Consider the following 13228-nt stretch of genomic DNA (forward strand, 5'->3'; position numbering starts at 1 on the left):
CGCGATCGTGCTAACACGCGCAAACGGACCTCTAAAGGAAATTAAACGAACATTTGGAGCAATACTACATTGTCCTAAAGCACAGGTCCCCAAACTACGGCCCGCGGGCCGTATACGGCCCCCCTCCGCATTAGACTCGGCCCCCTGAACAATACCAGAGACGGAAAAAAATGGTAAACAATACCAGAGCCCCTGAACAATACCAGAGACGGGAAAAAAAATGCTAAACAATACCAGAGACGGAGAAAAAAATGCTACTACGACCTCACTTTGCCCCAGCACGTTTTTACCCTTATGGCCACCCATACCCCAGTCATAGAACGTGAAAGAACGGAATAATGGCAAAAAGGTTGGGTAAGAGAAAAATTGATTCCGAATGCAGGGTATTTAACCCGCAGTGGACACACTTTTTTTTTTTGTTCAATTCAAAGAAAAGACTGCTTGTCTCGTCTGTCAAGAGATGGTGGCGGTATTCAAGGAATACAACCTGCGCCGACAATATGAATCCCGTCACAAAGACAAGTACGCCAGCTTGCAAGGCCAAATGCGAGCAGAAAAGTCCTGAAAGGGGGATCCTGAAAGGGGGATCCTTCCATCTGTGGTCCCTTCTCAAGGTTTCTCATTTTTCCCCCGGTAGGTTTTTTTTTTAGTTTTTCCTTGCCCTTTTGGGAGCTTAAGATCAGGGGATGCTTTGAGAATAATTGTCAATTGTTTGTCTATGTGAAGCCCTTTGAGACTGCTTGTGATTTAGGGCTATACAAATAAACTTGACTTGACACCGCGGAGCTTCTTATTTTTATTCGTGGAGTTACCGCAAACTTTGAGCTGTGCGAGGAGCTGGCATCCCTACAAAGCCTGAAAGGCACTACGACTGGGGAGGATATTTTCGACAAAGTATGTAAAACCATGCAACGGTTGGATCTGGACTGGGCAAAGGTTGCCAGCATCACGACTGACAGGGCCCCAAGTATGGTGGGCGCGTCTCGGGGTTTAATAGGACGCATGAGCCGGGAGATGGAAGAATGGGATCTCAAGCGAAGTTGAACTTTTACCTAGGATTGTGCACGGCACAGCATAACTTTCTTTCTGTTAAGAACCCACTGAGGGTTATTTGATTCTTTATCGAGTTCATAAATAGTGTTATTGGCCTATATATTTTCCGCGTTATTTTATTCTGTGAAGAACCCAGAGAGGGCTATTTGATCTCAGAAAGGGTTATTAATATTTGGATATGTGTGGTGCGCTGGAGTGTCAGCATGTTTTCTGGAAAACACTAAATGATTACATTTAGGGACACCTGTGATTGTCACACTTTTTCTGTTAGAAACTGACCCCGGCCCCCCATCAGAGAAGGGAAAAGTTATGTGGCCCTCATTGGAAAAAGTTTGGGGACCCCTGTGTTATTAGATAAATATGGATTGTTGACTGCTATACTGTAGTGTACTGGTTCGGAGTTGATCTAATGGAAGATGAGCTTGAACTGTTTCTTGCTTTAGTTATGCAAATATTCTTCCGCAAACACACAAAATGCCTTCATTGCTCTGTAATGCCACAAAGTTAAATTGCATCTTTGTATATTACTTTGCATCATGATAGTGCTGGTGTTCCGAGGTAGATTATGTGGTCCTAAACATTTATTTTTTTGCCACGGACCGGTTCATTCTAGTACATGCTTTTCTCGCACTGGCAAGCATTCGCTCAACGGTAGGGGTGTAACGATTCATCGATACACATCGATTAATCGATATGATGCTCTACGATTTATTGGCATCGATGCTAAACGTAAACATCGATTTATATTGCCGTGTTTGACCTCGGACATTAGACGCGACTTTATTTTGAAATCCAGTTCATTGTTGCTTGCTTCCTCTTTCCGGGAGCAGTATGCGGCGTGTTGTGTTGTGAGCAGAGCAGGCACGTGAAAGGGGAGCCGACAACTACGCGGCTCCTGGGCTGGTGCTATGGCTAGTGTCCAAGAAGACGAGGAAATTCGCTCCCCTTTGGGCTTCAAGTCATTCGTTTGGAAGCACTTTGGATTCCAAAGAAAAGATGGCTCAACGGACAATTAAAATTATTGTAAATAAATAGTTCAGTAATGCACTTTAAAGTTAATGGACAAAAAAAGAAAGAATATTCATTTTTCTTTACTTATATGAGAAAAAATATAGGAATTTGATAAAGTTCAGTGTTAAAATAAGCACTTTTTATACTACAATACTTTTGTAATTTCCTAAATAAAGAGTTTGCAGTACCTTGTTGATTTTGTGTATGAATTGTTATAAATCAGGATATTGTTCTATATTTTTTATTTAAAAAAAAATATATATATCGATCGTGGAGCACTATATCGTGATGTATCGTGAATGAATCACAGCAGGCTTTAAGATATCGGCAAATATCGTATCGTGGTTCTTTGTATCGATATGATATCGTATCGTGACAAAACCCGCGATTTACACCCCTACTCAACGGGGGCGGGTTGGGGTGTAAAATAAAATTTTTAAAATGCCAGGGTTTCCTGAAGTACTGTGTATTCCTCATTGTGGGATCACTACTCAGGGGAGATGTCATGTGTTCCTCTCTGGAAGTTAATCAATGACAGGGGCGTGGACATTTATGCTATCTGCTAATCACATGAACACTATAGTAACATGTTTTGCTGTACGTTTGTAAAGGCCTAGTTACCGTATTTTTCGGACTAAAAGTTGCTCCGGAATATAGGTCGCATTAGCCATAAAATGCACAATAACGTGAAAAAAAACATATATAAGTCGCTTCGGAGTATAAGTCGCATTTTTGGGGGAAATTTATTCGACAAAATCCAACACCAACAACAGACATGAACGAGCAACAACAGGCTAAACGATAGGTATGCTAACGTGACATAAACACAAACGAAGAGCTGAGAACGGGCCTGACGTAACATTCAGACTTGTTCAAAAAACTATTACATACATAACACGTTTATAAAACCATCTGTGTCACTCCAATTCATTAAATCCATCGATCGGCCTTTATGTCAACAATGGGTGCGCGCCGCTCACGGCGCTTGCACTTCAAAATATTCCACAGGCCCATATAACGATATATAAATTATATATCAAATAACTATTATACAAGCAATAATATTATCAAACCATCTGTGTCACTCCAAATCATTAAATCCATTGATCAAATTCCTCGTCCTTTGTCAACAACGCCGCGCGTGCGCCCTGACGTCAGCCTCGTCGTTATTCCACAGATCTAGTATATAACTATATTGTAGCGTTAACAAAGTACAAGGAAAGACGTGGGTTTGGTAAACGGCACTTTATTTAACAAAACAAGAGTTCAACGAGCCAACTACTGAACTGTAACGATAAAAACATATACAAGTTGCTACACGAAATAAAATATATCAAATAACGATAACATAAATAGTTAACCGCCACACGGCCCCAAGCACCGGCGTCGACTTCCAGGCGTGTGGCGGCGTGGACTTCCATCCCCAAGGTGGCACTTACAGCCACGGAGGTGGAAGAGAGCTCCATAGAATAGGACTGGACGTGCATAAAAGCCATGTCCGAGCCCCATCCACCGTCCCCAGACAGCCACCCGGCCGAGCACCGGCCCCCGACTTCCATCCACGGAGGTGAAAGAGAGCTCCGTAGAGTAGGACCGGGCGTGCGTAAAAGCCATGTTCGAGCCCCATCCACCATCCCTGGACAGCCACCCGGCCGAGCGCCGGCCCCCGACTTCCATCCACGGAGGTGAAAGAGAGCTCCGTAGAGTAGGACCGGGCGTGCGTAAAAGCCATAATAGTTTTTCAAACCTTCTGTGTCACTCCAAATCATTAAATCCTTCAAACTCTTCGTCCTCCGTGTCACTTACAAACAAAGCCGCTAATGATGCCGGTAGTACGTGGGGCCCTTCGTCATCTTCGTCATCCCGTGATCGAATCTTTGTCCTTCATGTAAACAACCGCCGCGCTGCTGACGTCACTTGAAATTCAAATTACAGTAATCCCTTGCTACATCGCGGTTTGTTTATCGCGGTTTCACTTGTTTTTTTTTTTTATTTTGAAAATCTATGAAAAAATTCACATATAATTCGCTCCTCAGTATAAGTCGCCCCCCCCACCCAAACTATGAAAAAAACCGCGACTTATAGTCCGAAAAATACGGTATACTCGCGCAGGTGACAACTTCAGTGTTGTATCACGTTACCGGCGCATTAGGTCGTGCAGCACCTCTACGACCACTCTGCAACACATGACACGCACACGGAAATTGTAGCTGCACGCCAAATATCTTAGTTGAACAAATATGCTGTTTGGTTATGGTCAGCTCAGTGGCCTAGTGGTAGAGTGTCCGCCCTGAGACTGGAAGGTTGTGGGTTCAAACCGGGTCATACCAAAGACTATAAAAATGGGACCCATTGCCTCCCTGCTTGGCACTCAGCATTAAGGGTTGGAATTCGGGGGTTAGATCACCAAATGATTCCCGAGCGCGGCACCGCTGCTGCTCACTGCTCCCCTCTCCCCCAGGGGATGGATTAAAATCACATGGGGATGGGTTAAATGCAGAGGACAAATTTCACCACACCCAGATGTGTGTGTGACGATCATTGGGACTTTAACTTTGACTTTAACTTAACTTAACTTACAAGGGTTCACCTGACACCACCATGTCTGTTGATTTGTGCATGTATTTGTGCTTTGCTATTACTGTACTTTGATAACCTTATTCAGCCAATAAAATGTTTAATTTTAAACCTAAAAGGGTTTAATTCTTAATAGCAAAACATTAAATATAAACCATGAATGTTTGGACAATTTCATTTGTAGTACACTAGAAAAAAAATATATATAATGAAGTCATCTGTCCGTAAACAGTAGTTACATAGACCATAAAACAAAAGGGTAATTAATAGGGGAGTGTGAAAAACAATTAAATATCTTGGATTTGCAAAAATGGGAGGAAATGCCACTTAGAGTGAAAGTCAAACACACCTCCATAATAAGAGAAAGGTCCATTCGGGATGAGCTCTCCTGGTTCCAGGCGGTCAACCAGCGTTCTCATCCGCCTTGGACTCCTGAAAAATGCATGCCTGCGGGCTCCCAGTGCGCTCAACTGCTTCATACGCCTCTCTTTGGAACGGCGATTCTGGAACCAGACCTGCATGTACATTTACACACAATCAGTAAATGTGCAGTCGGCAATTTGATGAACATTTCAATGGCACACATTGATGTGCAGAGAAAGAGAGAGAGAGAGAGAGAGAGAGAGAGAGAGAGAGAGAGAGAGAGAGAGAGAGAGAGAGAGAGAGAGAGAGAGGGAAGATGAGTCAAATAAATGCTGACATTCTTAAAACTGCTGGGGCAAAAGCAACTCAATTTCGGTTAAAAATTGTACCAATCCGGAAAGTAGTCAAAGTTGGGTCAATTTGACCCAAACTACTTGGGTTGGTACAATTCTTAACCCAGCAGTTTTAGGGATATAAGATTTTTGTCGTCATTTGTAATCTGTAGCCTACTACCTAACTTTTTTAAAGAAGCATTGTGGCCATTTGTTATTTAGTCGTATTTGCCTGTGTGTTACGCCAAGCAAACATAGTAAGTTCACTCATTAAATGCAAAAAGACCACACCAACAATTGTCACATTTCTAATTGATTTGCAATTCACAGTTTCCTCGTGTGATTTTGTAAACTGCGATACAGTGGTTGACCACCAATAATCTACTCTAAACTGTTCAACCCTATCTCATCTAATCAGCTCTCGTGAAAATTATTATTGTAAACAAATTACAATAGCTAGCCCGATAAAATATACAACCCCAAACAAATCGTATAAGTAAATAAATTAGTACACAATCATAAATTATGCTATTCAGCCTTTATTTACACTATGAGATTAATCAAACAAAAAAAGTCTATGAAATGAAATATATCATGATCGTGTGGGTGTTTTGTTTTGTTCCTTCATCCAGTATAATTGGAAAAACACGTAATCTCAGAAAACTACAATTACATAAGTGTTGTACCCTACAGAATGCCACTCAAAACTGAACATGAAATACTTCTTTAAAAATGAAGGCATGTTGTCATTGAGTCTGGGTCTTATTTCGTGTGGCGTTACATGGAGTGGTAACATTAAATCAAATCATAATAAGAAATTAGCTGTAAAATTACTAATATTACAGGAACCCAATAAAAAATAGTAGCATTCCATGTCGAACATTTGTTGCTATAGTTTACATAAAATTTGATTAGGAAGCTAATAAAAAATAGTAGCATTCTAAATCGATCATTTGTTGCTATAGTTTCTATTAAATGTTATTAACTGTGCAAGAGTAAATATTAGTTTCCAAGAAAACAACAACAACTCACAAGCTTACAGCTTGGCTAACGTCAGATCAGCTGTGCTATGCCAAATACGTATCTCAGCGATTGCAGCAGCCCTGCGACTATGCCCTCCCGTCCGTGTACATGCGGAATTGAAAAAATTGACAGATTTCCCATTTTGTGATCAAGTTCACTAAGCCATCACTCTTTGCTTTAGTGAATTCCATGTGACGTGTGAAGTTTGATGGAATAAGCAGTTTGTTAAAAGGTGGAAAGGAGACGCGATAAGGAGGAGGCGTGAGGATGTTTGGGTGGTTGGGGGTTGAGTTTGTCTGATAGGACGACCTAACTGCATTGCACCACACCTATGAATGAGTGCATAACATGCAAGCCCACTCATCAAAGTACGAGTGCTTGAAGAATTTTATATATATGCATGTGTGTGTGTGTGTGTGTGTGTGCGTGCGTGCGTGCGTGTGTGCGTGCACACGTACGTGTGTATTTTATTTATTTATTTATTTATTTATTTTATATTGGGTGGCTCGGTGGGGTACTGGGTAGCACGTCCGCCTCACAGTTAGGAGGGTGCGGGTTCGATTCCACCTCCGGCCCTCCCTGTGTGGAGTTTGCATGTTCTCCCCGGGCCCGCGTGGGCTTTCTCCGGGCACTCCGGTTTCCTCCCACATCCCAAAAACATGCTTGGTAGGCCAATTGAAGACTCCAAATTGTCCCTAGGTGTGAGTGCGAGTGCAAATGGTTGTTTGTCTCTGTGTGCCCTGCGATTGGCTGGCAACCGGTTCAGGTTGTCCCCCGCCTACTGCCCGATGACGGCTGGGATAGGCTCCAGCACACCCGCGACCCCCGTGGGGACGAAGCGGTTCAGAAAATGGATGGATGGATGGATTATTTTATATTTATTTATTCTGTTATTTTTCACTTCTGCTGAACCATTCTAGGTTATGTCAACAAAATGAAAAACAAATTTTCCATCTTGTAATTGAATTGTGAACGTTTGAGATGAATAAACAAATATATTACTATTCATTACCTGTGGGTATGATGCCTGGTGAGAAATTTCTGTGATAAATACATTTGACTTGACTTGTTTCCTTTTACCTGAATAACCCTCATGTTGAGGCCAGTCTCCTGTGCCAGTTGCTCCCTGATGTGTCTGGTGGGTTTGGGTGTCGCAGCAAAAGCTGCCTTTAGCGTCTCCAGCTGTTTAGCCTTTATTGTTGTCCGTGGGCCTCGTCTCTTGCCACCCAGATTCTGGTCGTCGTTCTCGTTGTTTACAGTTTCCTTATCCGAGAGGGCAGCAATCTCTGTGTCCTTAAGAACCACGTCGTCCTGGGGGGTGTCTTGTGAGTCCGGGGATAAACTCGGGTCGCTGCACACCGTTACTATGACATAAAATCAAAATGAGAACTAAAGTGGTACAAAAAGGTGCGCGCACATGTCGGTGTGAGCATGTGTCAAATTATTTCATAAATGTATATTGTAGCATCTCATTTCAAATTAGTTTAAAAACCCGTGTGAGAGATTCCTGTGGTAGTTGTATTTGGCTGTGTCAGAAACAAAAAAAGTGATCTTAATATCCATTCTGAGGAGCAAATCGTGTAATAAACAATTATATCAATTTTAGATTCATATATTATTTGTTTAACAAAATCTCAAAACTTCTCCACCACTCTGGTTAGGCCCATCACATCATCATCATTAAATTATTATTTTTATCATTATTTTATATTTATCATCATTGTTAATTTGTTTTTTTACATAATTCACACACAGCTGAGCAAAATGTGCATAAATGCATGCACCGGGAGCTCCTTACCTGAAAGGAGGTTTGTGTCTTTTACAATGCCGTTGCTCATGTAATCGTCTTTGCAAACGAATTTGCTTTCATCTATGATGTAGAGCTCTTCTCCGGTCGAGAGCTGCTTATTGCACATCATGCATGTGAAGCAGTTGAGATGGAACACTTTGTTTCGAGCCCTCCGGACCAAGTCATTTGGAGAGATGCCCTGCGAACAGCCTCCACACTTGGTGCCGAACCGCCTGCACGAGGAAAATATGTATGCTTGTGTTACTGTTGATATAGGCTAATTTTTAATGGAATTTGAATTGTGACACCATTCAAAATGGAACCGAACCAATTAAATAGCAACATAGTGAATGATTGTCTTGTGAAAATATTTTAGCATATGCAAATCACTACAAAAAATGCATCGCAGGCTCATCTGATTTGCCCAACTTCCCGGATAAAATATAGATTGTGAATATTGTTTGAGAAAGGTCTCATTTGTTGAACATCATCTTAGCCGTGAACAAATGTTGGTGTTATTTTTTAACATTAACAACCTTAATATTTATATTGTGTAAATAAATTTGTGGCATACAGGGTTGAATTTAATGTGACCTTTTTTTTTTCAATACTCAGTTGTACTACACTTTTAAAATGTGAAAAATTTATTGAAACCCGAAGAATATAAAGAGAAGTACAATTGACACTAGTAATTACTTAAGTGTTAAACTATGTGTATTGAGGGGCACTGCTTGTTAACTGCCGTCTACAATTGCATTGTTTGTGGGCGTGATCTTTTTCAAACAGTTTGCTATTCAAATCCACTGACGTCGCGGCGAACTGAGCAAACACGGAGCTGCGTCTCTTGTGGCCCGGGTTTGATCCTTAGCACTTCACATAGCTTGTTTAAGTGCGATTTCCTCAATTTCCCATCAAGCCTCCCTGCTGAGTCAACGTACACGCGTTTAATGGTTCTGATGTTTTGCATAAGAATCCAAATTAGGAAGCTTTTAATTACTTCAGCCTACTCAAAGCTTATTGTCTTACAGTCCTTAGTTTAGTCTTCACGCACCCGCTGTGGATTTATAGTTCATTCAAAAACATGATATGATGACAGGACTACATTGTGTGCTGTTTAGATAAAGCCATAGATATATTTCAGTTGAAAATTGAATTTCCCCGTGTGGGACAAATGAATGAATATCTTATCTTTACCAAAAATGTATTTGCATATTAATATATTGTTAATACAATTTTAAAATCACCGGTGAATTGTTGTCATCCTGTGAAGCTTACCCAAAGAAGTCATTTTTGCAGTACAGTCTCCCATCTCGAGAAAAACATTTCTCCGTCAAATTGCATTTGCACTCGCAGCACTGGACGCACTTGACGTGCCAGGCTCGGTCCAGCACATTGAGCAAAAAGCGGTCCAAGATAGGCCTTTCGCACCCGGCGCAGTGTACCATCGCTTTGGCTGGGTTAAAACTCCGTTAAAGGGGCTCACACACAACAATTCAGCAATACAGGCCAAGCAATGGCCGGCTTATTAGCCTTGTCATTCGCCCGGGGCTCCTTTCGGTCAATGTGCGTGGAGACGCTTGTCGATTCCGTGTCACCAAAGATTTCTTCCTGCATGCGCAATGAAGGTTTACCGTCCAAAACGCAGAAAAGAATGAATAGTGGCTGCGTTATGTCACTGGTGGAGAAAGAAACACTCCCTTGTTGGATCCGGAGAAAACAGTGGCGTAAAAAAAAAAAAAGTAGATTTCAGCACCTGGCTCCGAAAAGAGGTAACCTATAGCCGGGTGCACTTAGACCTGGTTTGGCTTTTCTGCAGAAACAAACTTGAAGCGGGTAGTGCTGGACACGGCAACTAGTTGATGAAAATGTCTCAAAATGCAGATATGTCACACAACCAAACGAGCGCTTGAAAATGATGCAAATTACGCTGGCATCGTAGCGTATCCACAGTCAACGCGTCTTTGTGTTCTGCTGGCCAAGATGCGCTGGTGTCTCCAGTCAATCTGTGTAAGCAGGGATCCGTGCCCTCGTCGCCTCCGTTCGCATATGTTGTGATGCGATAGGTCTAAAGTACAATGCCTATCTCTGGAAACTCTGAACCTACCATATTTCTAGCCCTCTAGCGTCATTCATCGACTGGACCAATCAGCGCTGCTGCGTCATATTCATAAGCATCCAGCAGCCCCACCTTAACTCACCATGCTTGGCTGCTATTCAAGCCTCCTATCGCCAAGTTTCTCCACAAACTCATTATATGTTCATGAAATTGTATGAAGGGACCAGTGGCGGCTCATGGCGAGCTGCCATGGCAGAAGAGGTGCCTTTTTTCGGCTGTTGAACAAATTGTCCTCTTTGCGGGAGGGGACTTGGAGGAACATGAGCAGGTAGCGTCTCCACAGGACCCGTGAGCCGGAGGTGCATGTTGCGTGCTCGACCCACAAATGGAAATTGGAAATTTGCACTAACTAAATTTGTTTTAAGAATGTTGTCAGTAGAAATGATTCGAAGCATAATACAGACGTTATTGAGGGAATTCGTGACCCGTTTTCTCTCTCTCGAAGCGGCAATTTTTTTCCAGCGCTTAACGATTATTGACTGAGTTTTGGGGGATGCTGCTTCTTTTAGGCAAACGTGTTTGTGCAGTGAAGTCGAGGTTGGAGACAAAACATACTCTCAAATGGACAGCTATGGTCAGTGGTCCGCGGCCCACTTTGGCCATTTATTAGAGAAGGACCAAGGCACTTGAAGACCAACTGGTTTTTCCTGTTCTATATTCACCTCATTGGTCTTTTTAATTCGAGATTTATAATGCAACGAATTATAAAATCTAAATTCTTTACTGTTGAGGTATTTTTAATCATTTTTTGCATAGCGACACAATTAAAGTTGAAAATGATTGAATCGAAATCGTATATCTAAGCAAGGTCCATGCATGCATTTCAACATTGAAAAGGAGACATTGAGCCGCATTTATTCGCCCTGCAGCATCCCCTTACAAATGGGCTACTTCCCATGCAAACCTCCCTCACAATCCAGCTGCCTCCCGGCGCTGGAAGCGCCTCATTATAAAAAGATGGAAAAGAAGGCCGGTAGGGCTTAAAACATTAACTATTCGTGTCGGCGCTCAATGACGACCAAGCAGGGAGAACTCGTATTGTCCTGTGTTTTTTTTAATATACGCTCCTATGCCACCCCATTACAGCCGTGGGTCCTATGCCATCATCAACTCGGAAAATAAACAACCAAATTCGTGGGCCTACTTTAATACGCCTTTGTCATTCAGTGGAGCTCCCTGACTGATTTATTACCAAACCATCACGAGCATATCCGCAAGCAGAACCAAATCGAAATGGATGCATAGACCAAAACTTAAGATATCCGTACAACCGTCAGGGAATAATAATAATAATAATAACAATAATAATAATAATAATAATAATAATAATAATAATAATAATAATACGATTAGATGGCCACCATTTCAGGGTGCACACCGCCTACCGTCCAAAAACTGATGGGATAGGCTCCAGGTCGCCGGCAACGGTTGTGAGGATAAAGCGTTTCAGAAAATGCATGATGGATGGGTAATAATAATAATGATAATAATAACAATAACAATAATAACGGAAAAGATGAAGAGGAAGACGATTCCTCTACCCACCACAATGTTAATTTTCTATTTTATTGCAAAAGTTTAGAGGGATTTGCATTGCAAATCTTGTAGGCTATACTTTTATGCTGGGGGAAACAGATAAATAAAACCGATCTGAGGTTGTTACCATGGTAGATCCTGTTCCAATCTATAAGTAGATTTAGAGTTTTTATTATTTTTTCTATTTTACTGGTTACAATAATGTTACAAAATTGAATTCAATATTTATCTATACTCGAGCCACATCGTTGTAAAGCAGCCCAGGAGATTTAGGGTTTATGAAGTGCAGACAAGTGAAATGGCACACGGCAAAATAATTAATCTGAGATAATGAATGAGACGGTGAAGATGCATGCAATCACTAATTCATATGACACGTTTGTCTCTCTCCTGCAGGCTCACTTTCGTGACTCAAGATCACTACCACGATAGAGTAACGCGCCAATGAGGGTTCTTTGTGTGGTATCCGTTTAGCAAATATTTGAGACCTATAATTGAGTTAATTTATCTACTTTTGCAGAGCGCGTTGAGAAACCCATGTCTCCGTGACCACTAAATTGAACTGAGACCGGCGATTGTCACACGCATAATAGAAATACGTGGTACCATTAAACAGTGAAGTGCGTGGTGGGGTACAAGTGAAGAAGCTAAACGTCGCTATCTTAAAAAAAACAATAAAATGAAAAAACACTGAAACCAAATAAACAAAACATTATTTGCATTTCATTTGAAAATAATTGACAAAACAGCTCAAATAATATCAAATCAAATAAATCAATAAATATCTAAAAATTCAGCTAACCTGAAAAATGTTAACAATTTATCTTCGTTGCATAAACATTAAGAATTCATTCAAAGGTATAAGTCTTGAATGCAACCGACGAAAACTATTGAAAAAAAAAACTATATATATATATATATATATATATAGTCCTATATTTTCCCACGGAAAGAAGATGCTCATTATTATCGCACAACCGCAGGACTAGTACGTCCAGCCTCTCTGCTAATGTTTTTCTTCTACTCCCTCATCTATCACGAGCTTTGGTCCTCATGCAGTCGAACCGCCACATCAGTTAACTCGTTGGAGGGTCAGTCTCATGACCAGGCGAAAGACTATGGAAGAAAAATTACGCATAGTCTCGCAATCACATTTCCTTCCGTTTGCACCCCCCTCTTCTGTAGATAATCTCAACGTGGATATACTGTAGCGACAGTAACTCTACTAAATATTTTCTAGAGTCTCTCCGGTCTTCGAATCCACAGTCATTCACCCCCTCCCCCCCCCCCCCCCCCCCCCCCCCACACACACGCACGCACATACATGCCACCTGCTTACGCACTGACAGTCTCACACACACTTGAACCCATAAAGGCAGTCCAGACGATCAGAATTGGAGGCACGAACAGTCACACACACACTTGAAC

General features: G+C 41.6%; 1 protein-coding gene across 3 annotated transcripts in view; it reads right to left on the reverse strand.

Moving 5' to 3' along the window:
* lhx1a (LIM homeobox 1a) overlaps positions 1–10253 on the reverse strand; it is a 36262-nt gene extending 26009 nt beyond the window's left edge. For 2 of the 3 annotated variants that reach the window (XM_037268437.1, XM_037268436.1), the window contains exons 1-4: positions 9424–10253; positions 8158–8381; positions 7440–7723; positions 4991–5156 (exon numbers count right to left, since the gene is read on the reverse strand). In XM_037268437.1, the coding sequence (XP_037124332.1) occupies positions 4991–5156; positions 7440–7723; positions 8158–8381; positions 9424–9593 (844 nt within the window). In that variant the 5' untranslated portion in view covers positions 9594–10253. Of the gene's footprint in view, positions 1–4164; positions 4242–4990; positions 5157–7439; positions 7724–8157; positions 8382–9423 lie in introns of those variants that run through there. The other variant, XM_037268438.1, reaches the window with a different exon arrangement.
* Positions 10254–13228: the final 2975 nt, after the last annotated feature.

The sequence above is a fragment of the Syngnathus acus genome, chromosome 13 (genome assembly GCF_901709675.1).
Source record: "Syngnathus acus chromosome 13, fSynAcu1.2, whole genome shotgun sequence".
Lineage (NCBI taxonomy): Eukaryota > Metazoa > Chordata > Actinopteri > Syngnathiformes > Syngnathidae > Syngnathus > Syngnathus acus.